A 27,084-nucleotide genomic window follows, 5' to 3' on the forward strand; every position below is an offset into this window, starting at 1 on the left:
GTATTATTTTTAAATGTCAAATTAGGAGTACATTAGTTTTTTTTTTTCTAACTGTATGTGTGTTTTCAAATAAGAATTTAATTTAAAAAATAAATCAATCCACAAAACTGTTGGCCCTTGTTTCTCCACTCCTATTCACGCACAGTGTCAACTGGCTTCCCTGACCCGTCACAACCTCCTCCAACTGATTTATGAAAGAGGCTGCCGGATTATGATCTCTAAAATACAACTCTAGCTATCCCACTCCTTTTATAAAATCTTCAGTCACATGGAATTCAGATTCTCAGGCAGGATGTGAGCTCCACTTCCTTTCCAGACGTCTTCCATTCCTCCACCTCTTGCAGGGGTTTTCAAACCCTTCCAGAGAGGGAGAGCACAAGCTCCCGGGGGTGGGGTACAGGGCAGCTGAGGGCCTGTGGAGAGGACAGTGCTTGAGGCTCCAGCCCTGCTTCCATCACAGCAGCTGCTTGCTTCTATTTCACATATTCCAGGTAAGATTTCATTCTGTTGCTAAAAAAAACCCAAAAACCAGTGTTTGAAATGAACCCTTTTAGTCCAACAGCATGGCTCATCCCAGTCAGGTACTCTCAAATCTGCATGTTGACTTGAGGCATTTCCTGTATTCATTTACTTCAATGATGGTTGATTTAGAGTACTTCCTTTGTGCCAGGCACAGGGCATAAAGCAGTTGACAAGACAGATTGTTCCTCCCTGGGGAACTTACAGTTAAGGAGAATGACAGTACAGGGGCGCCTGGGTGGCTCAGTCTATTAAGCATCTGACTTCAGCTCAGGTTATGATCTCATTGTTCATGAGTTCAAGCCCCACATTGGGCTCACTGCTGTCAGCGCAGAGCCTGCTTCCGATCCTCTGTCTCCCTCTCTCTCTGTGCCTCCCCTGCCGGCACTCTTCCCCTGTTTCTCAAAAATAAATAAACATTTAAAAATTTAAAAAAAAAAAAAAAGAATGACAATAGATATTTGAAGAAATAAACAATTCTGGGGTGCCTGGCTGGTTCAGTCAGTAGAGCGTATGATGGTGACTCTTAATCATGAGGTCGTGAGTTTCAGCCCCACATTGGGGGTAGAGTTTACTAAAAAAACAAAAATGAAATAACAACACTAAAAAAAAAAAAACAAAAAACCCAAAGCCTTTCCCCTTCCCTCTCTTCACCCACCCTTTGAGGTTTATCTCAGAGGCCATGGATTTTATAAAATCTTTTGATCGGACTTTCCTACTGACCAGAAGAATTCCCTTCTCCATGTAACTGTATATCAAGGCTGTTTGCTGTTTTCCTCTCCAGCATCCATTCCCTCACTGAAATAGTACTGAAACAGTCTTTGGGAAACCACTTCTCCCTTCCCTCCTTTCCTCGGTCAATAGGTTCCAATTGGTCTCTGGGAGTGGGCAATTGACCCAGGCCTGGTTGACTGGCGTGTAGAATCCCCCCTTAGCCACAGTGATTGGTTCAGATCGGTCGACCCCTCTGGCTACAGAGGTTGGACAAATGATCCCAGATGGCCCATAGTGAATCCAAGACACGGGTAGGATGTTCAGGAAATAGATGCTGTCTTTTTCCCTGAATTTAAGCCTGAAAAGTTATAGACCCAGAATTTTTGGAAACAATCTCATGCTGTGGAGGGTGAAGCCAATGTGGAGCAAAGTAGAGGTAGATGATGGGAAGAGGCAGGATCCTTGGGACACTGGATGCCGGGTCAAGCCACATCTAAAGCCTGGCCTCTGGATATTTTAGTTCCTTAAGACAATAAATTTCCCCTTTTGCTGAAGTAATCTTAAGTCAGGTTTTCTAGAAAAACATTTGAGTAATTTGCCATAGCACAGCAATTCTGTCCTCTCTAAAGTTAAAGGCTACTATTTCTCCGACTCCAGCCCATCTGCTATGAAGGAGATTTACTCTCAAGATTTATTCACTTATTTATTTAATTTTATTAATCTATCAAGTTCTCTCCAGTAAGTTCTAGAATCCCCAAAAGACTAATCAGTGTGGTCAGCAAGCTAATACTCTGCCATTTCTTTCTCTCACTAGGCTCTGTGGGGTGAGGAGGGCCCCCTCTTCTGCACAGACTGAGAGTGTTAATCCTGTCTTGCCCATCCAGCAAAGCAGCTGAAAAATAGTCAACATTGAGGTCAATGATCAACTCACCCTCGTAACGCACTTATGATCTGGGTCCAGAGCGCTGAGGTCACCTGTGCCCCATCCAGGGACACAAGAGTGCTGCACCTGCTCCTTTGTCTTCATAGCTCCACTTTTGGGGCAATTGCTTTATGTCAGACACTATGCTGGGCATCTTACACCCATTCTCATATGGAATCCTCATAGCAACCGGAGGAATGGAGATAATTACTATACCCCCATTGAACAGATGAGAAAACTGAAGCTCAGTTCAAGACTGAGTCAAGGCTCCACAGTTAGTAATTGACAGAACAGGATTCCAAAGCATGCTTAAGCATGGCCCCCAGATTGGGTGGATGGGCAGGTAGCGAATGGAGGACCTAAAGCGGGAGGGGGGACGAAGAGACATTGGGACAGTAGGAAGTTGAAACGATCACTTCAGAAACTGCTTGGTGTGGAATTGGGGACGGTCCCGGGGCCGGCTAGAACCGCAGTATGCCACGCAGTGACCCCAGGTGGCCACGGGATTTTCCGCGCGCAGGGAGTGGGGCTTGCCAGGTGGGGGAGGCGGGCGGGGCGGGGCTTCCCTGGGTCCGCCCCTTTCCCAGGTGAGGCGCCTGAGACCTGGGCGCGACCGGATGACGCGCCCCCGCAGTGTTTGAGCAGTGTAGGGTGCCTGGCTGTGGGGTTGTCGGGCCAGGACTGCTTGGTGCCTCGGGACTGGCTCGGCCGGCCGGGCCTTTGGCGGGGGTGGAGAAGGAGGGTGGGTGCCGCGCCCTGCCCAGCCCAGGTGTCGTCTCCGGGGGCGGAGTTTGGGAACCCGGCTGCGGGAGATTCCCAGCCGGACTGGCGGGCGGACGTCGAGGAACAGAAGCGGACGAGATCGGACACAGCTGGCGGCTCCGGGAACTCACAGAGCAGGTAAAGGCGCGGGGTCGCCAGCATGTTCTCCCGAAACCACCGGAGTCGGGTCACCGTGGCCAGGGGCTCCGCCCTGGAGATGGAGTTCAAACGCGGCCGCTTCCGACTCAGCCTCTTCAGCGACCCGCCCGAGGTGAGACCCGCGTCCCGGCCTCCCCCTTCCCCCGGCTCGGGCAGCCCCGGCTGCCCTCGCCCCCCCGCCCCCGGCCGCGCGCACGCCGAGGGGCGGAGACGCCGCGGTCTGGGTTCTAACCGGTCGTTGTTGACTTCAGAAGTGAGGCGCGCACCGTCTGAAAGTTAATCGAACCCGTGCCACCCCCGACACTCCCTGGCCAGTTGGGATGACTTGTCTCTGCCTGGAAAAACTCCGGGTTGGCTTGAGTTTAAGGGTCCGCAGGCTCGATTCCCAAAGTGTGCCTGGACCCGGCCTATCCAGCGCATCCCGCGGCGAAGGGCGGTGAGCAGGTAGGCGGGCCCCAAACAGCTCGGATTCGTTTGGGCTCTCTCTTCTTCCTCGGCCGCCAGCCCTATCTCACAACCTGTCTCAACCATCTGGGACAACCTTCATCACCAACTCGACTTCTAGGCCAGGTCTGACCACTTAGTCGCTGAAGCCCTCCCCAACTGCTCCTCTGTGCCCCTGAAGGGCTGGGAGTGTGTGTGGTGGGGCGGGGGAGTCACTTTTAATGATTTAGGCGTTTACCACACCAAAACTTTGCAGCCCAGTCTCTACTCACAATTTCCTCCCCGGCCCACGGCTCTACCCCATTACCTTCCTAGTCTGAGCCCTACCTGTAACTCCCCATAGAGGCTTGGGAGCGGCTGAACGTTGTGGGCCTGAGTTAGGACCGAGGGCAGTAGCGACAGCAAAGAGGCTGTCCCCAAGGTCACCTCTCCTTCCCTGCAGGACCTGTAAAGGGTTAAGTGAGGGGGCCTTCCTCCCGCCCCCCTCTCCCTCCGGGCCGAGATTCCAGGCCTGGCTTCTGCCCTTTCCCCCCAGCCTGCCCAGAACAAAGGCCCTTTCACATCCACGTCCTGGTATCCCGGGCCTTCTCTGACTCAGAAGCCAGTGGACCTGGGGGAGAGGGGCTTTGTCGGGTTCCTCACGAGCAACCCAGCGTGTGACCAGCGTGGGGGAGGGAGAGGCGAGGCCTGGGGACCAAGAGGAGGGGCCTGTGGGCTGGGGCCGCCCCTGGGATAAGCTGGGCCTAAGGGGCCAGAGCAGAGGAGCCAGAGGAGCCGGGGCGGAGTCGCAGGGCCCGCCGGCCGCTGAGGGGAGTGTGACTCCGTGGGCCGGGTTGGAGGTGGTGGGGCGGGGGGGCAAAGCTGCAGCTGGCTGGGAATCGGGGCTGGTTTCCTGTCTGGAAGGGAAGGGGCCCGCAGAGGGGAGCGGGGGCAGCAGCAGACAGGCACACCCCTGCCTTTCTCCCGCCCTCTCCTCCCTTCTTCTGGAAAAGCGAGGTAATTGTGAGCCCAGGGTGGGGCGGGCTGGATAAGGGCCCCAAGTTGGAAGAGGTGGCCCTGGGGGTTGGGCCCAGTGTACCCCTTTGTCCCGCTCCCTGGGCTCACCAGTCAAGTCCTCACCTCCATCCCTCTTCTTTCTGAGAGTGAGAACCCCTCTCAGAAAGCTCTGACCTCCTGCCAAAACCCACAACTCTGTAAAACCTGCGTGAGCGTCCCCTCCCTGCCCCCTTCCAGCTGTGCCTGCCCCTCACGCCCTACCGGCACACAGACTCTCTGTCCACCAGGCCAGGGATGTGGGCGGGGGCTGGGGAGGGGCCAGAGTTGGAATGAAAGAGCCTTTTTCTTCCACAGCTGGGAGAACAGCTGCCACCAAAGCAAGACTGGACACTCTGTGCCCAGAGCCCCCTCTGCAGCTGGCCTCCCTTCCTGGGACCTTCCTCATTCTCACCTCGCTTTCCTTTCTTCCCATGCCTGGCTCCCACCAGGACTCTGGAACAGTGGTAGGCAAGGGAAGTTTGTCACAGCTGCCAGAGGGGTGTAACAGGAGTGCAGAGGGACGAGGGCAGCTTCTGCCCTCTGCCCACTTCTTTCAAGACCAGGGAAGCAGCGGGAGGAGGAATTGTGGAGCAGCGTGGTGCCTGTCCAGCACCCCCCCTCTGGAGGGGTCCACAAGGGAAGGGGAAGTGGGGGCACAAAGATGCAGGACAGATTGCACATCCTGGAGGACCTGAATATGCTCTACATTCGACAGATGGCGCTCAGCCTGGAGGTAACGCCCCCACCCCTGGAGTACATCTCCTGTGCATGCACCCCAGCCTCAGTTTGCCCCCGCGCATCCCTGCTGGGGCTGAGGAGGGAGGGTGGGACCTGCTCAAAGTGGGGAGAGGGCCATGTGGTTCTGTATGCCTTGTATTAGATGCTGTGTGTGGACCTACGCTCAGTTCTGTTGAGCAGAGCATTATGTTGGCAGAAGGGTCTTTACACCTGTTTCTGAAAGCTCTGTGAGTGGGTGTGGATGTGTGTTTTGGAGGGGGTCATTTAAGTGTGGAAAGAAGAGAGGACTTTGATGTAAGAGAAGTTTGCAGGAAGGCTGTGGCCTTGCTAGAGAAGGGGAAGGGGGTTCTGAATCAGGATGTAAGAATTCTGATGGCCCTGGAGATGGCAGGGAGCTGTTTGTTCATTTATTCTTAAACACCTTTATTGAATACCTCTATATGTCAGGCTCCTTTCTAGACCATGGGATACCTCAGTGAACCAGACAGGAAAGGCCCATTCACCTGGGGGAACATATAAACATGCAAACACATAAATCATCTCACACAGTGAAGTGATAGTGAAAATGGGATGTAATACACATCAGGTAGGGAAGGCAGCATTCAGTGTGGAGGTCAGAGAAAGTCTTTGCAATGAGATCATGAACTGAGACCTGAAGGATATGAAGGTATGTAAAGACTGGACAAAGGGCTTTCCTGACAGGGCATAGCAGGGGCAAAGCCCTCAGATGAGGATGTGTTCCAGTTCCAGTGTGGCTATACCTGGGGCTGAGGTCATGGACAGGGTCCAGATTATGCAGGGCCTTGAAGGCCCTAACAAGGCATGTAGATTTTACTCTAGGTATGCTGTTGGCCCATGCAAAGTTTTGTTGGTTTGTTGGTTTGTTTAATTTTTAATATTTATTTATTTTAAGAGAGAGAGAGAGAGAGAGACAGAGCATAAGTGGGGGAGGCTCAGAGAGAGAGGGAGACACAGAATCCGCAGCAGGCTCCAGGCTCTGAGCTGTCAGCGCAGAGCCTGATGCGGGGCTTGAACTCCTGAATCACAAGATCATGACCTGAGCCAGAGTCAGCGCTTAACTGACTGGGCCACCCAGGCACCCCTACCCGTGCAAGGTTTTTAACCAGGAACAGTACTTGTCTAATGTTTTAAAATAATGACTTCTGTGGACAATAGGCTAGGCAGGGGTTGGGGGTGAGAGAAAGAGTTGGCAAGAGTGGCAGCAGAAGACCACTGGACAGCAAGTTGTTACAGCCTTAGGGGAGTGAACGTGGTGGTGTGGAAGAAAGTGCTGGTGGTGGAGACAGAGTAGGGGCTGGATTTCAAATGACAGTGGTAGATCTGACAGGGCTGGTTGATGGAGTGGACATGAGGACTGGACACTGATGGATTTGCCTCACAGCAAAGAGCGTTCCAGGTGTGTGGCTAAGCAGCTGAGTGGTGTGGCCATTTACTGAGATGGGGAAGGAGAAGGAAACCACAGAGGTGACCTCCTGGACAAGGCAGGAGATTGCTGTGGGGAAGGTCAGAGGTGGGATTGTAAAGAGAGCACATCCTTGGCACAAATTGTGCAGGTTGTTTCCTTCACAAGGGTGCCACGCAGAGGCAGGAGTCCTGGCCTGCTTTGGGGCTACAAACCTTTGGAGGGGACACCTTTATCTAACTTGTTTGCCTGGAGAGGGTCACCTATTTCTAAAATGCAGAAAGATGCTCGGGGTGCCTGGGTGGCTCAGTCAGTTGGGTGGCTGACTTCGGCTCAGGTCATGATCTCACAGGTCATGAGTTTGACCCTGCATCGGGCTCTGTGCTGACAGCTCAGAGCCTGGAGCCTGCTTCAGATTCTGTGTCTCCCTCTCTCTCTGCCCCTCCTCCACTCACATTCTCTCTCTCTCTCTCTCTCTCTCTCTCTCGCAAAAATAAATAAACATTAAAAAAAAAAAGATGCTCAGTGAGCCCATTGGGACTCTGATACCACCTATTGTCCTGTGTTGGCACATGGGATAAAACCTAGTCCTTTGCACTGTCCATGTTACTAGTTACATGTGGCTATTTAAATGTATAATTTAGTTAATTAAAATGAAATAAACAATTTATTTCCTTGGTTGCTCTAGCCACATTTCAAGATGGCTGCTAAACGTGTCCATCATTACAGGAGATACTGTTGAACAGAGCTGGTCTAGGTATTTAAATGTTTAAATTCTGCACCTTCTCCACTGTCTTGTGCTCCCTTCCCCCATGTAATTTTTCTTCATGGTAAGTCTGTTCAAGTTCTGGGGCAGAGGAGGGGGCTTAGATTTCACTTTGGTCATCTCTCCTTCAGCTACAGGCTGAGGGTGCTGTGTTCTTTCTCCACCAAACTCAGCAGTCTCCTCCCCCCAGCCCCCACCCCCAACTCAAGAGAGAGATCCACTGATATTTCAGAGATTGCTAAGACAGGTACTCATGGAAGAATAAATCCAAGAAGACTTTCTGGAGGAAGCAACTTAAGCTGCAAGTAAAGGGGAGGTGGGAGTGAGAGAAAGGCTGTTTTTAAATATGTGCTGGGCCAAGGAAACAATTAGACTTTCCCACTTAATTCTCAAACAATACTATGAAGGAGATAGAACACTCCCCAGTTTATAGTTTCCAGAGGCTAAGTTCTCACAGCTAGTCAAATTCCCAAGCCAGGATTTGGATTTAGCCCCAGTGGAGATTCTGAAGGGAACAGAGGTGATGAGAAGCAGAGCAGTAAGTCAGGGACAGAAGAGAATGGGAGGGAGGGACAGGAAGATGTCCACGGAGAGCTTAATGTGTGCTGGGCTTCTGTCCATGACTCATCCTCCTTCAGCCCCTTGGGCCTTGACCCAGGTCCGGCTGACAACCAATTCTGGGCTCTTTCCCAGGAGAGTCTGGAGAAAATGCCTGCTTGGGGAGAAAGGGGTGTGTGGGTGGGGAGGGGGAGACAAGAAGCTATCCTTGGGGTGGGGAGATGGGGGCTAAACACAGGGATCTAGAAACAGTGCCAGGATTCCTGAGATGCTCTGCCCAAAGGGAGGAAGCAGGATTTCTAGAGTCCTCTCCTCCCTGGAGCTGTGGGAGAGTGGGTTTGGGGCCAGAGTAGGGGGGGATGATAGCAGGCTCATTCATTTAGGCTGAGCCCAGAAACTTTTCTATGGCCCCAGTTATTCCAATTTACACACTATCTTCTTCCCCCATGCTTTTGGGCAAGGGGTCACCTTGGAGGGTAACCGCAAAGCAGGAGGGGCCTCTGGCCTCCTGCAGCTCTAGCCGCACCAAGGCCAAAAAGCCCTTTCCAATGCGACGTGGGAGCTCTGGGAGGCAGCCTTGCGCACGACTGGGTCTCCTGGCTGCGCAGCTAGAGCCCGGAGCCTAACCCTGCCGGGAGCTGGGAGGGACCGCCTGCGCCCAGGAACCCCTCGACTGCTCTCGCGGCAGTTGGGAGCTGATGTCACCATCGCCCCAAGCGCCACGGGCGGGAGCGTGCTTGCGAGTCCCCGGAACCAGCGCGTTGCCTGCGTTGGTGCCACAAGCGCAATGGACAGGGCTAGGGAAGGATCCGTGAGTGCTGGGGCCCGGACAAAGAGACTAGCCAGGAGCGGGCTTGAGGACGCCTCTCTGTGCCCTCCCTTCTCTCATCCGTTTGTGGTGTTTGTGACAGAAGCTGGATGCAGAATGGGATGGGGGTTGGCAAGCAAGAAAGCTTAGCAGAGGTGGGACCCTGGTGCAGACAGACATAGAGGGGCTGAGGGGTGGGGGTGGGGCAGGAGCTGTGTAGTCTGGGAGGGCTTCCTGGTGGAGGGGGCATTGTGAGCTGGTTGGCCTATTTCTGAAGTGTCAGGAAGAGAAACAATGCTGGGAGAGGGGTCATGAGAGTCAGGCCTAGCTCATTGGTGGCACAGGAAATAAACAGTGGAGGAAGAATGTTTTCAGGGAGGCTGGACAAGGCTTTTGAAAACAGGAATTTAGGGTGTTCAGGTCTTGGAGATGTGGAGGCTGGAGCCACCGGGGACAGAAGAAAGTGCCCAGTGTGATAATTGGTGTGAGGGAGAAGACAGGTTTTGGGTGATCACATTCACCCCCCTCTTCCAGCCTGGTGTCTCCACTTGGCTTCCTCTTAAACTAATCTTATACTGTAATGGGGTTAGTTTTCTACCTCCTTTCTGAAGACTTCCCCATCACTTCAACCAGAAGCAGACATGGTCTCTGTCCTGTGAGTGTGTTTATACCATGACATGGCACTTATGGTGCAGCCATTAATGTCTGCATCTGTCACCTCCCAGCTGGATTTTAAATGTGGGCCTTGGACAGCACAGGGATGCTCCAGGTTTGTTGGATGAATGCTACTGCTGTCAAAATAGCAGACTTTAAAAAAGCATCCTCGGGGCGCCTGGGTGGCGCAGTCGGTTAAGCGTCCGACTTCAGCCAGGTCACGATCTCGCGGTCCGTGAGTTCGAGCCCCGCGTCAGGCTCTGGGCTGATGGCTCGGAGCCTGGAGCCTGCTTCCGATTCTGTGTCTCCCTCTCTCTCTGCCCCTCCCCCGTTCATGCTCTGTCTCTCTCTGTCCCAAAAATAATAAAAAAAAAAAAAAAAAAAAAAAGTTGAAAAAAAAATAAAAAAGCATCCTCACCATTCATGTATACTATGTGCTGGGCATTGTGCTAAGTGCTTTGCATTCCTGGCTTACTGAATTTTCACAAGTCTGGGATGTGGGGACTATTTCCATCCTCATTTTACAGATGGAGAAACCAAGTCTTAGGGAGTTTGAGTAAACTGTCGAGTGTATTTTAAATAAGTTTTTTTCTCAGCTTATCAAGACTGGCAGGAATGTCACAGACCCAGGTTTGTCTCATGTCAGACTGGTGCTCTCACCCTCTGCTCTCTGCCAAGACCTCCAAGGCTCTTTCTGAGTGAATGTTCCTGAGAATCCTGGTGCCTCTCTCATTGCCTACCCACCCCCATCCTTATGCACAGCCTGTTTAGCCCCTCACTCCTGACCCCCTGCCTTGCTTGCCTTCCCATCCCCAATCCTTGCCTCTGTCCTTAACCTCCCAAGCTCAGATCTCCTTAGGCAGGTCCCCTAATTTGGAGTGCATACAGGGTTCTGTGCAGCATGGGTGAACTCTATACATGGTATGTTCCTTCTCCACCGATCCCTTACTAACTAGATGCCTCCCTCCCCGAAATCATCACTAGAGTCTTTGGTGTAATCCAGGATGGTCTTTAGCATCTTGTCCATTTTCTTTAGTTGGTGGTTCTCAGCCCTGGCTACACCTCAGAATCACTCGAGGAATTTTCAAAAAAACTCACACACTCCACTCTTAGAGATTCTTGTTCTGCACATCTGAGGCAGAGCATGGTAATGTGTTTTTTGTTTGTTTTTAAATGAGAAGATTAAAAATTTTTAAGAAGGTAACAATTTCCAAAAGTATAGTAGTAAAGAAGGGTGTATATATTTTTAAAGGTAGCATAAATCTGTTTTCCATTCCTGGCACCCAGGCCCACAAACTCATATAGTACACTAATGGTAGAATTGTGTAATACTGTTTTCTTTTCTCACTTAATATATTTTGAAGATTTTTTTCATATCTACGCACAAACGTTTACCTCACTCTTTAATGTCTGCAGCCTTCCATATTCCATGATATAGAAATGTTGTGATTTATTTAACCAATGCCTGAGTGAAGGACTTTTAAACTTGGTGCTTTAAAACAATGTTATAATGAGTGGCGTCTGGGTGGCTCAGTCAGTTAAGCGCCCAACTTCAGCTCAGGTCATGATCTCATGGTTTGTGAGTTCGAGCCCCGCATCGGACTCTGAGCTGACAGCTCAAAGCCTGGAGTCTGCTTCGGATTCTGTGTCTCCCTTTCTCTCTGCCCTTGCCCTGCTCATGCTCTCTCTCTCTCTCTAAATAAAAACATTTAAATTTTTTTTTAAATGTTGCAATGAATATGGCTTTGCCAATAGGTATAATTGTATTTGTAGGATAAACTCCTAGATATTGAATAGCTTGATCAGAGGATACGTGAATTTCTAGTTTTCATAGATTTTTCCAAACTGTGCTCAACAGAGGCTGAAGGAATTTATGCTCCTACCATCAAATGCATGAGTGCATCTGTATTTTTACAAAGCTTTTCTGGTTATTCTTGGGTAGCTGAGGTTGAGTTGCCTAAAACATAAGTTTCTTATCTGTTTCTCCTGGGCCACAGCCCACTTGGGGACTGGAGGGTGCTTCAGCCTGCCCCCAACTGACATTTCCTTCTCATCCTTTCCTCCAACTCTGGCTAGGACACAGAGTTGCAGAGAAAGCTAGACCATGAGATCCGGATGAGGGAAGGGGCCTGCAAGCTTCTGGCGGCCTGCTCCCAGCGAGAGCAAGCTTTGGAGGCCACCAAGAGCCTGTTGGTGTGCAACAGTCGCATCCTCAGCTACATGGGTGAGCTGCAGCGGCGTAAGGAGGCGCAGGTGCTGGGCAAGACAGGCCGGAGGTGAGCAAGGGGGAGGCAAGGCCGTATGGGGGGTAGTCGTGTACTGTGTGTATGTACGGAGTGTGGATCACCCTGAAGATGACTTCTCCTTGAAGCCTTGTCAGAGGCCTGGGAGATGCCTTGGTGTTTTATCACCACAGTGTGCTGCCCAAGGTGCACTAAGGAGTAGCTAGGGCTAGACTCAGGAAAGCCAGTGTATCTGGTGAAAGGCTGTCAGTCTGAGGGGTTATAATGTAAAAGGGCTAATTTGCTAAGCCCTGCCTGTGATCCGATGAAGCTGGCTGGCTGGCTGGCTGGCTGGCTTCTGGAAAGATAATTTTCTCAAAGTGGGTTCACCAGATGGCCAATTTACCACAAACTGACAATAGTGTACCTAAGGTTCACCATCACAGGCAGTGCTCGAGAAAGGAAATAATAAAAAAACATTTAAGGGAAAGCCTATCTGCTCCCCTAAATTAGATTGTGTATTCTAAAAGGGGTCAGCTTCTGGATGTGAAACACCAGCTTCATGACATTAGATGTTGCTCATCTGACAAATCCACGGTGAATTGGTTGAGGTGATGCTCTGGTACAACTAAAGTGTTTGGAGAAAATACCTGGCAAATGGTGGTTCTGAGCATTGGCCACTTTTGGTAGCCTGGTCATTTGGAAAACTGGCTCTGGCAAAATAAGCCTGTTTGTCCCCACTGCTGAGTAGGGAGAAGGCTCCAGCTGCCCACTGGCAGGGTGCCCATCCCAGCTTGGCCATGAAGGCTGACACAGGAGAGGTTGCCAGGAGCCCTCCACCTGTGAAGCCCCTGGGGGAAGGCAGATAACCAGCTCTGGCTTCCCCATAAAGCTAAAGGGCAAGCAGGCTGGGAGGTGGGGGGCAGTTTCCAATGTGAGCTTGCTATCTTCTGAAAGGCAGCTGTCAACAGGCTCTGCCCTAGCCATAAAACCTAGGCAGTGTGATTTGAAGTACATCCCAAATTGCTGACAGCTAAACACACTGTCATCAGTGCTACATCATTTAGCTTAAGGCCTTACTAAGTTGATAATTAGTGGAGCTATGAATTTGTATGGATAAACTCACTGTCACTTTAGGAGAGACACATGCTTGGTGACTCCTGCTGACGGGTGGGGAGGGGAGTAAGGCCAGGTGTCTGGGGCCCTGCAGTGGGGTACTGGGAAGGCCCAGCCTACCTGGAGATGGTAAAGGAGAAATCAAAGCTGAGGGGGAGGGAAGAGAGGTTTATCGCAAATGGAACACAGATATTCTTTACTTGAGTTCTTGATTTTCCAACCCACCCAGTATCCTCCTATATCAAAGAAGTGATGAATGAGATGGTGGAGAAGAACAGCCTCCCCCATTGTTAAAAAGAAAGCCAGCAAACTCCTCCAAGTTGGGTTTAATGGAGAAGAACTCTTGAAAAGGAGTCTCTGCGGGCACCTGTTCCCTCAAGCCCCACTCATCCCTGGCAGGGGTCTGGGGAGGTGGTCAGAGAGGATGCTTGGAGGGGGAGGAGCCTGGAGCTTATACTGCATGTGAGCTGATATTCCTCCAGTGTCCCCAAGCCCAGTGACTCCCTGGGTTCAACTGACAGCTCTTACAGTCCCTCAGTCCTGCTAGGTCAGGCTGGTGGGGGACCTGGGGTTGGGCCCTGGGCTGGAGGCAACAAAGAACCCTTGAGAACCAGAACCGGGGGGTGGGGGGGTGGGCATAGTGTCTAGAGGCCAGGTGGCGATGTTGTGATTTGCCCACAGGCCTTCTGACAGCGGGCCGCCTGCTGAGCGCTCCCCCTGCCGTGGCCGGGTCTGCATCTCTGGTAAGAAGCACAACTCCCCTAGTCACTGGCACTCTTTGCCCAACCACAAGATCTGCTGCCCTGTCTCAACATCTCTTCCTGCCCCTCTGCCCCTCAGACCTCCGGATTCCACTCATGTGGAAGGACACAGAATATTTCAAGAACAAAGGTGGTAAGTTGCACACATGCTGGGACAAATGGAGGGAGTGACCTGAGGTTGGGTGTTCTTGTGGGCACATCTTTACCAGTTTTGGCCTCTGTCCCCAGACCTGCACCGCTGGGCTGTGTTCCTGCTGCTGCAGCTAGGGGAACACATTCAGGACACAGAGATGATCCTGGTGGACAGGACCCTCACAGACATCTCCTTTCAGAGCAACGTGCTCTTGTGAGCACCTGGTCCCTGTGACGCCTTCCTTTCTCCACTCTGCTCCAATCCCTGGATGCCATAGCTGCAGGGGGAGAGGAGAGGGAGGAAGGGAGATGGGCCTCACCTGGGGAGTTGTCCTGTACTTGCACCACATCTGTCCTTCACCCCTGCCCGCCCCCTCATGCCTCCCTGGACTTCCCCAGGAGCATCCTCCTCTCTTCCTCCCATACTCCTATAGCACTGAGGCAGGGCCAGACTTTGAACTGCGACTGGAGCTGTATGGGGCCAGCGTGGAAGAGGAGGGGGCCCTGGCTGGAGCCCCCAAGAGGCTTGCCACCAAACTCAGCAGCTCCCTAGGCCGCTCCTCAGGGAGGCGTGTCCGGGCATCGCTGGAGAGTGCTGGGGGTTCGGGGAGCAGTCCCATTTTGCTTCCGACCCCAGCTGTGGGGTAAGGCTCTATATTCCTCCACTGCCCTCAGTTGCCTCTGCCCTGGCCACGGGTGACCTCAGAGCTGTGTTGAGTATGCAGAAACTATTTTGTGCTGCTGCCACAGCGTGCAGACCTACATGAAGTAGCAGCAGCCACACAGCTGGGGGGCACTCTGGCCTACACCCCAGAGCAGGCCCATGTCAACTGAGAAGACCAGTAAGAATGCAGGGAGAGCTAAGCTCTGGGGTCTTCAAGTTTTTGCAGCAGCAAATCCATCTTATATGGATAGAACAGAGTGCTCTGGTTGGAGCAAAGTAGCCTGGGTCCTGAGGGGTTGCCTGCTGATGCCTAGAGGCACCCAACAGAAACATGGGGCCTCTGAGAAGCAGTTTGAAAGCTCTAGGGCAGTGAACAGAATGCTGACTTTGGAGACACACATGAGTTCAAATTCCAACTCCACCACCTACCAGCTATAAATTTGGGGCAAATTTCTTAACTTCTCTAAGCCTCAAGCTGTCTCATCTATTAACAGAACAATGCCACCAACCTTCCAAGGCTGTTGTGGGAATACAGTGGAATAACATAATTAAACCACAGGACCCAGCACTCAGCAGGAGCTCAGTAAATGTTCTAAGCCCTGTGGAGGAGGCAAGCTAGTTTTCTGTGGGGCCGCCTGAATGACGGGGCAGATCTGCTTAGCCCTCAGATCTCCTGCTATTTAATACGCCAATCATGGGGCTGAAGCCCACTTCTCTGTCTGTCCTGCAGGGGTCCTCGTTACCACCTCCTGGCTCACACCACGCTCACCCTGGCAGCAGTGCAAGATGGGTTCCGCACACACGACCTCACCCTCACCAGCCATGGTGAGTATGTGCTGTGGGGTGGGGGGGATGCTGGACAGTGAGAAGAGGGGCTGTTGAATGGTCCATTTTCATTCCCTATCCTTACCCTGCACTTCCTGTCCCCCAGAGGAGAACCCCGCCTGGCTTCCCCTTTATGGTAGCGTGTGTTGCCGCCTGGTGGCTCAGCCTCTTTGTATGACTCAGCCTACCGCAAGTGGTACCCTCAGGGTGCAGGTGAGGAGGGCGCCCTGACGTATAGAAGGGAACCTGGAGAAGGAAAGCTGGATCACCTAGGCACCAAAGGACTACTGAAAAATCAAGATCTGGGTGGAGGAAGGAGGGACAGGGCAAGAAGAGAGTTGGATCAGACAAGAGCATGGGCAGAGAGGAGCAGATTCTCACTGGGGGAAAGGGAAGAAGGGTGTTGGTGGTGTGATTTCCCCAGGTAACCTGAGTCATTTACACAGCAAGCTGGGGAGCTGCAGGACTGGGCACGAGTGCATGGAGTCCTGAAAGGCACAAACCTCTTCTGTTACCGGCAACCTGAAGACGCAGACACTGGGGAAGAACCGTTGTTTACTATCGCCATCAACAAGGTGATGGGTCCCTTGGTGAAGCTACCAGGTGCCAGGGCCCAGGAGTGTCTCCTTCAGGTCCCAGGAGGGTGGGTGCAGAGAGATGGAAACTCGCCTGCTGCTCCTAACAGCACCACACCTGGCTTCAGGGCCAGGAATGTTCTCCCTCACCAGCATCACTGGAAAACTCTTCTACTCACCAGCTTCAGCCCCTGCCAAGTCTCAGAGGGTCCCATGGCCAGTTTAGGATTTTCATCCTCTTTCTGCCTTTTCCCTCAGATTCCAATCTGCCCCTACTTCACCCTTTCCTGGATTTCTCTCCCAAACCCAAGTCCAATGACTTCTCTTGGTTTCCGAGCCCTTTTGGTGGCTTTCCTGCCAACTTTTATGAAAGTACTGAGGGACATTAGGCCTCAGCATTCCTGCATGCCTCTGTGCCTTCCCTGCCTCACTCAATCCCTCCTTCCCTGTCTCCATCTGCTCCACGTTCCTGACCGAGGACGATCTGTCTCATCTCCAGTCCTTTCCTGCCATTCCCTCCTGCTCTGCTCAATAGGAGGCAAATAAGAGGGCTTGAGGAGAGACCCAACAAGTTCCTCCTTCTAAGGCAGGGATGACCAAACCTGCCTGATGTCACTGCTGACTTCTGTGACCAACGTGAAGGTGGCAGCAGACCCCTTCCTTCTCCTGCAGGAGACTCGAGTCCGGGCAGGGGAGCTGGACCACGCTGCGGGCCGGCCCTTCACCCTGAGCATCAGTAACCGGTATGGGGAGGACGAGGTGACACACACCCTTCAGACAGAGAGTCGAGGAGCCCTGCACAGCTGGATGGAGGCTCTGTGGCAGCTTTTCTTTGACATGAGTAAGAGGAGGAGGCTGGTTTGAATCTTGGGAGGGATTAAGGTTTGATGTTTTTACCCAAGGCCTCTATTTCCAAAAAGTGTGGAAGGGAACGTGGCAGGGGAGAGGATGGCCTGGCCCTCTCAGTCTTCCTCCTCCCACCCCAGTCACTGCCCTCCTTCCAGGCCAATGGAAGCAGTGCTGTGATGAAATCATGAAAATTGAAACCCCTGCTCCCCGGAAACCACCCCAAGTACTGGCCAAGCAGGGGTCCTTGTACCATGAGATGGGTGAGTGAAAGTGCACTCAGGGAACCTGATGGGCAGTGGGGTTGGGGGCTTCAAGGGAGCCTAGATAATGGCAACAGAGAGAAAGCACTAGACTGAGGCAGAGCTCTGGGGACCCAAGGCCCACTCGGTCTTCTTGTATTTGTTTCTCTTCTCCAGCTCTTCTTAGAGCCACCTCCACCAAAGTTCCAAACAAACCCCCAAAGAGCCAGATTCATTTCATGGACTTCTGTCCTAATTTCTTCTTCTCTGTTTCCCTTTCTGCATGTGGATTCCTGTCTCCTCCTCTGACCCTCCACTTGCCTGGCACTGCTTTCATTTTCCTCCTCTTTCCTTGATTTTTTCACCCACTTCTGCCCACCCCCTCGTCTCCATCCCCCCTGCTCCTCATATCCCATAGTTGTATCAGAGCCAGTGGCTCCAGGGGGCCCAGGTGAGGGGCTTCTCCTGCAGGATAACACAGTCTCGGCTGAGATCCGGGCTTTGCTTTCCTCCTATTACAGTGACAGGTGATGGTCAGGGCTGGGTAGGCCTGGGGCCTAAGCTCTGACTAGCCCCCTCCCCTCAACCCCTTCCTGATGCCACAGCTATTGAGCCGCTGGATGACATCGCAGCGGTGACAGACATCCTGGCCCAGCGGGAGGGCACAAGGCTGGAGACACCCCCACCCTGGCTAGCAATGTTTACAGAACAGCCTGCCCTGCCTACCCCCTGCTCACCTGCCTCAGTGGCCCCAGCCCCAGCTCGGACCCACCCCATGCCCTGGGGGCGACCCCGAACATTCTCCCTGGATGCTGTCCCCCCAGACCACTCCCCTGGGGCTTCCCGCTCGGTTGCCCCTCTCCCCCAGCAGCCATCCCCACGGTCCAGAGGCCTCTTCAGCAAAGGCCCGTCCCGCACTTGGCTCCAGTCACCAGTGTGAGAGAGAAAGGTGCTGGCAACAGGATCTGGCCAGAGGAAGAGAAGACCCATGAGCAGTCGGGCTCTGGATGCGGTGCTGTCAGTAGAAGGTTGGCCAGCTTGGCCTCACCTTCCTCTGCTGGACTTGGGGTAGGCTGGGGAGGAGGAGCAGAAGCCCCTCTTAAGCTGTGGTTGCCAAGGTGTTGAGGGGCTCGTTCCTGGGACTGGCTGGTACCCCCGAAACCCTTCCTGGGAGAAAACTGGAACCAACCCTGCCCTACCTCCCTGCACTAACCAGCTTTGAGGATGGCACTGAAGAGCCTTGGGAGGGAGTGCACCTCCCTTGTGACTCTCACATCAACCATTAAAGTTATTTAACGGCGGCCTTCCCCTGGTTCTTGAGGACAGGTTGCCTTGCTCCTTGGTCTGGACCTGCCCCATCCCCTCATCCCTGGAGCTTAGTTGACCAGGAGTTGTGAAGTATAACTGTGATACTGAGTAATCAGACAAGGGCTGGGAGGAGGGGTACTTTATAAACACCACAGGGAGAAAGGAGGACTGCTCTTCTCTCACACGCTGCTGAATCTCAGGATCTCAGCGAGGTCATAGCCAGTCACAGCAAAGGAGCTCCCCGAGGGGTCACAGAATCGGGCACCACACACCTGGGTGTCAGGCACACACTCACCATGACAGTGTTCCACCTGGGGGAGAAGAGGGCTGCTCAGGGCCTGCTGCCTCAGTCTTGGGCCCCCCTCTCCACTCCTGCCACCACACACACCTCAGTGTAGCCACTCTCTGGGCTCCTGCTCAGTTTCCAGATGTGTACAAAGGTGTCTTCGGCTGCAGAGAGAAGCTATAGAAAAGGTGGTGGGCTGAGTGGGCATTGGCACATGCCGACAGGGGACCAGGATAGGCTGGGGTGCCTGGTCCAGATACCCAGGGAGAGGGCTACACTGAGCAGCAGACGAGTCTGTGGACTTTCTCTCAACATCCCCAGCACCAGGAACAGGGTATGGAGGGATGAAGAAGGAGACTGACCTTGCCCACCTCGGGAGCCAGGTCCAGGGCACAGATGGCCCGGGCATGGGCGCTGATCTGGACATGCAGAGTTCCTGTGCCGGCCTCATACAGACGCACCTGCCCATCCCCGTAGCCTGCTGCTACTGTCCCATGCCACAGCTGCACGGAAGGGCATGGGACCCTGCAAGGGTGATAACCCACTTTAATTTCCTTGGACCCCTCAGGAAGGCATCAGTCTCCTTCCACCTCACCTACCCAAATCCTGGAATTCGGGTCAATAATTTGAATTCGGGCCCTGACCGCCAGACACACAGCAAGCCTGAGTCATCTGCCGTCACCATGTCAGCCACACAGTCCTAAGGAGAAAAGCATGATCAGTCCTTCCCTTTCCCCCTGCTGGGTCCTGTATACAGAGCAGGAGGGGAGGGGACACAGCATTTGCATCTTTGTCTCTCTAGGGAAAGGGCAAGACATGCAGCTCTCCTGGGCTGAATGGAGGGTTCCCCCAGGATGCATAAAAAGCTTTCTTTGCTTTCCTTAGAGCCTCACTCCCCCTGACCCCACAAACCATGTGTTAGAAGAGGGATATAACTGTCTTCACTGGAAGGATAGTAAAACTGAGCCCAGTGTTACAACCTTCTGGAGGTCCTGCAGGGAGCCAGTCACAGTCATGACTAGAGTCCAAACCCCTTGAGAACCCCCAACTCCAGGCAGCCAACATAGCCCATGGGCCCAGCTGTGGGTCAGGTGCGGTGGAGCATATGAATTAGAAGATACATCCCCTGCTCTCAGGAGGTTTGCAATCCAATTAGGGAGACAAGCGTTGTCTTTGAGAGTAGTGCTGATTCAGGGTTCTGCCAAGGGAGATCAGTGGGAGCGGAAATAGGGGGATGGCTTCCCAGAGAGAGTGGCACTGGGGGTGGGCCTGAATAGGTAGGACTTGCCCAAGTCCAGAAAAGGAAGCTGCACGTGTCAGACTTGGAAAGCATCTTAGAAAACATCTGTCCCAACTCCTCAATCCACACTAGTATTGAAAAGTGTTCATGAACTACTAAATGCCACGTAAATGGAAAGTCGGGCTTCATCACTGGACTTAAGGTTGCTGAAGCCTAGGAAAGTGCAGCAATTTGCCCAAAGCCATCCAGCTGCTTAGTGACAGAGTCAAGACTTAAACCCGGGTGTCCTGCCTCCCAAAGTGGGAAGGCTCCCAAGCTCCCTGGAATTGGTAGGGGGAATCCACTCACCTGTCCCTGGGCAGGTTCAGTGGCAATGTCTGTGACTGGTGTCTGGTGCCCAGCCAGCTCTTCACTCAGTACAATGTTGGGACCCTTGGCTGGGATGTCAAACACCAGTATCCGGCCCGACCATGTTCCTGCGGAACCAGTGCCCCACTGATGGCTTCCTAATCCTCCCCAGTGTCCAACCACCACACGTAGCACTCCTGTCATCCCGTAAACCTTCATAACAACCCCCCGACATGGTGCCCCAACAGCTCTGCTCCTCCAGTGACCACCATTATTCTATCCTACCCTGCCCCTCTGAAGCCCTCCATGCTTTTCTGGAGTCTCTAAGGGCTTCCTTCGATCCCATCCTTCCCTCTAACCCTCAAAAATTCCCTCAAACCTTCAACATCTTCCTGGCCAAAGCCCACACCCCTATACTCCAGCACCCCCCAATTCCCTGCCTTTGGCCCCCTCACCCACACAGATGAAGTGGCCACTGGCAGCAATCCCTCGGGCAAACACAGCCTGTACTGAGTATGAAAGGGGAAAACAATTAGAAATACCACCTCCAGCCCCACCCAACACTCCCTACCCTGACGGCACTCAAGTCCTGCAGGTACCTGGAGATGCATCTCCAGAGTCCAGTGCGTGCCAATAGACCATGACAGAGCCATCTGACTCGTACATCTGCAAGACAAGAAGCAAGGATGGGGGCACAATCCAGCTGACCTTTGCTGAGCTGTGTACTTCACATATTCATGTCAGGCCTTAGCCCATTTAATCCTCAAAACAACTCTGGAAGGCAGGCAGTTTTTATTCCCATTTTACAGAGGAGGACACTGAGGCTCTGATAAGCTAACTAAATTGTCGGAGGTCATACAGCTAGTAAAGGGGCAGGTATTGGAGATGGCACTTGGGAACTGGAAAAGATGGGAGAAAGGAAGATGAGAACTGAGGAAGAATGAGCTAAACATGTGAAAAGTTTGTAAGATTTAGAGACAAGCAGGGAAGGGTCTAGGGGCTTTGGGGAGGAGTTGAGAAAACTCTACTGGGGGAGGGTAGGGAGCGCCTCTTCTTACCTGTATTCCTCGATGTGAGGTGAGTACCAGCAACACTCGGAAGGGGAGGACACACCAATGGACCTAGAGGGAAGTGGCCCAGTCGGAAGAAGTGGTCAGAACAGAGGACAGGAGGACTCAGAAGAGCGTTAAATCAGAGGGTTAGGGAAGGCCTACTCCTTGAGGTTTGGAGAGGAAGGACAGAGCTTAGGACCGGGTTCAGCAACACCACTCACCTGGGTGATAAGCGGAGGGCTCACTCCGGCTCCCTCCTTAGCGTGGAGCTGGCGCTGGGCCAAGGGCACACCTTCAGGGGCAGCGCTGACAAGCTGGGCGCTGGGTCCATGGACTACCCCAAAATGTGTGAGGTTGCGGGAGGGCAACTGCAGCACACTGAGGTTGTTGCACAGTGCAGCGGCCGAACCTCGAAGGGGAATGGAGCGCTCCCGGCGGAACATCCTAGTGGAGAGAGGCTCGAATCACAGGCGCGCTGCGAACAGTAGACAGCGGTGATTACAGCGGGAGGAATGGCGGGTGCTGTCATGAGGCACTAAAGACCACTGGGAGTGGGTAAGGATGTGATGGGGAACCCGAGGATGGCGATAGGAGAGTCCGGAGTGGGGAGGTCTTGGGGAGCGGGAAAAGGGAACCCTAGGGCTGAGTCATGGGGCGATGGGGAAATCCCAGAGGAGGAATGGGGATGGCACAGGACCCGATGGCCCCAACCGCCCGAGCGAAGGCGGGGTGAGGCAGGGTAGCCACCGCACCCCTCTTCCCTCAGCTGGCACCCTGAAGCTCCCGGCGAGGGTCAGAGTTCACACCCGCAGATCCGCTTGCCTGACTGCAGAATCTTGAGGTCCCTGCGAATCCACCGCCACCATAGAGACGACGCACGTACGCACGGCCAATAGGCGGGGCCGAGCAACCCAAACGTACTGAGCGCGGCGCGGTTGCCAGGGCAACCGTGGGCGGGGCGAGTCTGCCTGCGAGGGGTGAGCCTCTCCGTGCTAGGCGCCGTTGCTAGGGCGACGGTTAGGCAAGAGCGGCGGCAGCAAGGCAGGGAAGCTGCTTGAAACCCCGGAGTTGGAGCGACCGCTGCGGCGATGGCTCACGAAGGCTCGGTGAGCTTCAGCTCGTCTGGGGGTGCGCTGGAGCACCGGAATCGGCCTTTAAGTTCGGTGGCGGGAACCATGCATGGGGTAGGCTCCGCGCTAGTCGGCGCCGGCCCACCATGGGAGCGTTCGTGGTGACCAAGGAAGCCACATCAGTCTCGGGCAGAAAAATCTACATCTCCACCACGCACGCTAACACGCTCTGCCACAGTCGGAACCTGAAGGAAAAAGTCAAATGGGTGGTGCAGAGCCCAAGAATAGGGCTTTTTGGAAGCAGCTAATGCATGTAATAAGTCTCTTATACTGAGGTACCCATTCAAATGGATAAACCAGAATTGGTCAGGCATTGGGGAGAGGTGTTGCTAAATAAACTCCCTTTCAAGGATTTTTAAGAGAAAGAAATGGATTAAACAACTCTGAGGCTGCACTTAAAAGTCAAATTGTTTATGGGGCGCCTGGGTGGCTCAGTCAGTTGAGCGTCCGGCTTTGGCTCAGGTCATGATCTCAGGGTTTGTGAGTTTGAGCCCCGCGTTGTGCTCTGTGCTGACAGCTCAGAGCCTGGAGCCTGTTTCAGATTGTGTCTCCCTCCCTCTCTCTGCTCCTTCCCCGCACATGCTCTGTCTCTCTCTCTCTCAAAAACAAATAAAACATTAAAAAATTTTTTTAAGTCAAATTGTTTAAAAGCCAAGGAAACTTTAAATAAAACAGATTTGAGGAGGTTTTGTGCTATAATATTTCTAGCCCCTCTGGTCAGGCCATGTCTAGGCACGGTCACTATCACCGGTGCCACCCATGAAACACTGGGAGGGTAAATACAAGAAACAGACTCTCCTCTCCGGATCCTACGTGCCCTGCTCTGGCCAAGCCTGGTCTGGGCTGTGGGTTATTCCCTGGGTTTGCCACCAGGGCTGTTTTCACCAGCAGAGAAGGGAAATGACACTTAAGGGATTTTGAGGTTCAGTGTAAGGTTTAGGAAACACCAGATTTGGGGGAGAATGAATTTGGGAGGATATCTGGTATGAAGCAATAAGGTTGGGGTGAGGAGGCAAAGATTTGGGAAGATTACATTTAGAGGTAAATTTTGGAAAGAACCAAGTTCAGAGAGACTTGAAGGAAAGTGAGAAGGTTCCCAAGAATCTGCTCATAAATTTCTTATGTCCCTAAAATGAATTTATGGAACCAATCTTTTTCTTTTTACGTGGCGTTTTCTTGATTATAAAAGGATAAAGACTCATTATAGTACAGAGAACTTATAAAATAGAGAAGAGCACAAGAAATAACCATATCCACTGTTACAGTTTTGGTGTTTTCCTTTTCTTTCACACATAATGGTTTATACAACTGAGATGATATTGATATGTCATTTTATATCCTGTTTCTATCATGTATCATTACATCATAAGTATTTTCATGTGCCATTGTAAATTCTTCCTAAAGATTATCTTTAATCATTGCATAATATTCCATAATATAGAGGGCACACAATTAACCATATATTCTTTTTGTTACACATATGTTTTAAATATGTTTAAATATGTTTTAAATATTATGCTATTGTAAATGACAGCTCAGAGAGTACTGAAGGATATATTGTGATTTTCACTTCAGAATATGCCTTAAAGGAAGGAAGATTGGACACCTTTTCAAATGTTTGTTAGTCATTTGCAGTTCCACTTTTGTGAAATGTTATGTCCTTTGCTTATCCTTTGGGTCTTAGGCTTTTTATTATTTTTATATGAGTTTTTAGTATACTTGGGAATATTTATCCTTTCTTATATTTATTGCAATTTTTTGAAAGCAGGATAAAGTCAGGCTCTAGGGGCAGACAGACCTGCATATGAATTATGACTCCACTACTTCCTTGCTGTGTAATCTGGGCAAATTCTGTAAAATGAGGATAAAAATAGCAAGTAGTCTAAAAATGTAAGACTTGAGTCGATTGTATGTAAATGAAACATTTAAGTGCCAGTAAATGGTAACTACTGTCAGCTTGTACTTAGGAGTGTTTTTAAAATATGTATAGGAAAAAATTTGCATATATATACATATATATGTGTGTGTATATATATATATATATATATATATATATATATATATATATATAGCTATTTCTTTATTATTTCTTACATAGCTTTTATGCTTCGGTAGGTCTTTCTCGCCCGGAAATTGTATGACAATTTAACCTATTTTTTCCTACATTTAATTTTTTGCTTATATTTTTATTTCATTTGCATGTGTGTATCCTTTAATTCATCGGAGTTTATTTAGATGTATATTGTGAAATGAGGATCTAAGTTGATTTAGGGGAGGGAGGAGGCTCTAAAGAGCACTAACCATTTATTGACTCCTTAAGTTCTTTGAACTCTCAAGAACTTTGAACCTTTTGAACTAGTGCCAATAGCAGGGACTGTGTCCTTAGAGCTATATATAGTTTGGGTATACTCTGTAATCTCAAGCAAGTGATGGTTAATTTGTGTTGTTTCAGTTTCTTTGTAAAACGGATTTAGTGAGCTGTTAAGAAAATTAAATTAGCTAGGTCAAACATCTAAAAACGCATCTGACACATCGTAGGCTCTTAGTGGACTGACTGTTCCTTTCAAAAGGCTTTTCCTTCCTACTGGACAACTTGAGAAAGCTTCTTCCTAGCCTATAGCTGTGTCTCCATTCCACTTTTCCAGGTTTCCTGCCCTGATTGCCCCGTTCTTTCCTCACAGAGGCAGATCCGGGACCGCGGGGTGACCCGATCCAAGGCGGAAAAGGCGCGACCGCCTACGGTTCAGGTACCACAGGTGGACATCGTGCCTGGGCGGCTCACGGAAGCGGAATGGATGGCGCTCACGGCCCTCGAGGAGGGAGAGGATGTTGTGGGGGACATCTTGGCTGATCTGATGACGCGAGTCATGGACTCTGCTTTCAAAGTCTACCTGACCCAGCAGGTGGGTCTGGATGGGGGTTCTCCAGACCATCTCCACCCCGCCCCCCCAAACTGGGCTAAGACCCTCTCTCGCCTCCGTAGTGCATTCCATTCACCATCAGTCAGGCCCGGGAGGCGATGCTGCAGATCACCGAGTGGCGCTTCCTGGCCAGGGACGAGGGAGAATCTGCGGTGGCCGAGGACCCCACGTGGGGCGAGGACGAGGAACCTTTGGCATGCACGACGGATGCTTGGGCTCAGGGATCAGTGCCCGTGCTGCAAGCGCCCGCCTCTGTGGGGCTGGAGGAGATCTTCCAAGGCGAAGTAAGCCCAGCCCCCAGCTCCCTCCGCCCCTCATCCCCCTACTCTGCGCCTCGCCGCCGCCGCTGCGTCTTCGTTCTCCTCACGGCCTCTCTGGACTCCCCCACCCTTAGTTCCTCTCTCCCCTTTCCGATGTGTCACTATCCACCCTCCACCCCTAACCTCGGTGTATATCCCTAGGACCGAGGGAGCGTGGACCAGATCTCTTTAGGAAGATCGTGGACGGCGAGAGGCTCTCAGGAGCAGATGGAATCTTGGGAGCCTTCTCCAGAGCTGCGAGTCACTCCGGGCCCCCCACCTACCCCAGAGCTGTTTCAGGAGACAGGGACCGAGGGCCTTTTAGAGGAACTGGACGTCCAGGCCGGAGACCACCAGTCCTCGGCTGGATCCTTGAACTCGAGCAGCCAGCTGTCGGTGGAGATGGCGCTCGACGGCAGTCCCCCACCTTTTCCGGATCTGTCCCAGGTAGCCAGCACCCAGGCCTCGGCCCAGAGGGTACCGCCCCGCAGCTCCCAGTTCTCACTGGAGGACCTCTATCATTGCACCGCCCAGCCGCACGCGGCTGGGGACTGGCTGAAGCTCAAGAAGGAGAAAGTGCCCCGCATGGACTCGGGCATGTCGGTGGCCCGCCCCTCCTCCTCATTCGAGCCACAGCAGCCTAGGTGCGCGGACGCGCTGCGGGGCGCGCGTCACTACAGGGTGGGACGCATGGCCCGGGCGCGCCTGGACCCCGCGCGGCTGCCGCGCCACTGGGTGCGCCCTCTGGCTGAGGTTCTGGTTCCAGACTTCGAGGCGCGCCCGCCGGAAGCCTACCGCGGGAGCAAGAGGGGCAGGAAGACCGAGGCTCGGGCCAGACCCCTAGCACCGGGTCCCGGTGTCCGCGTCTCCCCGACAGTTTTCTTTTCTCTCTCGCCTAGTGCTCCTTTCCATGTCTTGGGCCCGGGCCCTGCTCTCCAATCCCCCTCTTTGAGCTTAGGCCCACCGCCGCCAGGCTTTGGGTCAAAGTTGGCCTTTCCCAGCCCTGGGCTTCGCTTTCTTGCCACCCACCCAACCCTCCAGGATCTGGCCCGGAGCTCCAGCCCTAAACAGTGGCCAGGTGCCAAGTGGCCCAGTGGCTGGGAGGGGGCGGCTGAGTTGCTGGGCGAGATGTGGGTAGGCCGCTGCCACGTACCTCTGCATGGCCTTCATCCCAGGGACCTGGAGGGTCAGGATCCACACAGGTGGCCTCAGACAGCATCCGGAGTCCTCGAGGCCACCTCCCAGGTGATGTGGAAGCCCATGTTGCTGCCTGAGGCAGTGAAGCTGGCTCCTGGTGTGAGCTTGTGGAACCCAACCACCCAGGTGCTGCTCAGATCTGCAGTACCCCAGCAGGCAGACACAGAAGGCAGCATCTCTCTTCCCATCCAGCAGCACCCCATCCAGACTGGTGCCCCAAAGCCTCAGGTGACCATGAGACAGCTAACGAAGAATTCAACACCCAAAGTGTGGCCACTCCTCTCCAGGGACCTGACCCATTCTGGGTCCTGAAGCTCAGCCAGTACTTTCCTTCTTTCTACTTGCCAGAATAAACACCTCAGTTGCTTTAAGAGTTGGCCTGATGTCTGTCAGTTTCTTCCAAGGGTGCTTACTCAGG

General features: G+C 52.6%; 3 protein-coding genes across 20 annotated transcripts; 2 read left to right on the forward strand and 1 right to left on the reverse strand.

The window, feature by feature from the left end:
* The first annotated feature begins 2,838 nt into the window (after positions 1 to 2,838).
* On the forward strand, positions 2,839 to 18,185 carry RTKN (rhotekin). Of its 13 annotated transcripts, none has more exons than XM_078444624.2 (14): positions 3,097 to 3,188; positions 3,328 to 3,520; positions 4,871 to 5,288; positions 11,579 to 11,778; positions 13,522 to 13,583; positions 13,681 to 13,734; positions 13,830 to 13,947; positions 14,168 to 14,377; positions 15,128 to 15,222; positions 15,329 to 15,435; positions 15,669 to 15,797; positions 16,470 to 16,638; positions 16,802 to 16,906; positions 17,491 to 17,933. In XM_078444624.2, the coding sequence occupies exons 3-14, from the start codon at positions 5,217 to 5,219 to the stop codon at positions 17,823 to 17,825; spliced, it is 1,656 nt and encodes a 551-aa protein (XP_078300750.1). In that variant the 5' UTR covers positions 3,097 to 3,188; positions 3,328 to 3,520; positions 4,871 to 5,216; the 3' UTR covers positions 17,826 to 17,933. The 13 variants fall into 13 exon arrangements, with proteins under 13 accessions (XP_060513126.1, XP_060513084.1, XP_060513057.1 ...); XM_060657098.3 differs by having other exon boundaries at positions 5,114 to 5,288; XM_078444626.2 differs by lacking the exon at positions 4,871 to 5,288 and having other exon boundaries at positions 3,098 to 3,188.
* A 132-nt stretch (positions 18,186 to 18,317) lies between these two features.
* On the reverse strand, positions 18,318 to 22,033 carry WDR54 (WD repeat domain 54). Of its 5 annotated transcripts, none has more exons than XM_060657243.1 (10): positions 21,942 to 22,033; positions 21,341 to 21,563; positions 21,126 to 21,188; positions 20,667 to 20,733; positions 20,523 to 20,576; positions 20,068 to 20,195; positions 19,079 to 19,179; positions 18,842 to 19,004; positions 18,582 to 18,656; positions 18,318 to 18,504 (listed from the first exon to the last, which is right to left on the reverse strand). In XM_060657243.1, the coding sequence occupies exons 1-10, from the start codon at positions 21,983 to 21,985 to the stop codon at positions 18,373 to 18,375; spliced, it is 1,050 nt and encodes a 349-aa protein (XP_060513226.1). In that variant the 5' UTR covers positions 21,986 to 22,033; the 3' UTR covers positions 18,318 to 18,372. The 5 variants fall into 5 exon arrangements, with proteins under 5 accessions (XP_060513226.1, XP_060513216.1, XP_060513199.1 ...); XM_060657233.1 differs by having other exon boundaries at positions 21,926 to 22,014; XM_060657216.2 differs by having other exon boundaries at positions 21,893 to 22,006.
* Positions 22,034 to 22,131: 98 nt separating this feature from the next.
* CA3H2orf81 (chromosome A3 C2orf81 homolog) lies at positions 22,132 to 27,039 on the forward strand. Of its 2 annotated transcripts, none has more exons than XM_060657068.3 (4): positions 22,132 to 22,225; positions 24,931 to 25,152; positions 25,233 to 25,454; positions 25,632 to 27,039. In XM_060657068.3, exons 1-4 carry the CDS (start codon positions 22,208 to 22,210, stop codon positions 26,976 to 26,978), a joined length of 1,809 nt encoding a protein of 602 aa, XP_060513051.3. In that variant the 5' UTR covers positions 22,132 to 22,207; the 3' UTR covers positions 26,979 to 27,039. The 2 variants fall into 2 exon arrangements, with proteins under 2 accessions (XP_060513051.3, XP_060513044.3); XM_060657061.3 differs by having other exon boundaries at positions 22,208 to 22,303.
* Positions 27,040 to 27,084: the final 45 nt, after the last annotated feature.

The sequence above is a fragment of the Panthera onca genome, chromosome A3 (genome assembly GCF_046562875.1).
Source record: "Panthera onca isolate mPanOnc1 chromosome A3, mPanOnc1 haplotype 2, whole genome shotgun sequence".
Classification (NCBI taxonomy): Eukaryota; Metazoa; Chordata; class Mammalia; order Carnivora; family Felidae; genus Panthera; species Panthera onca.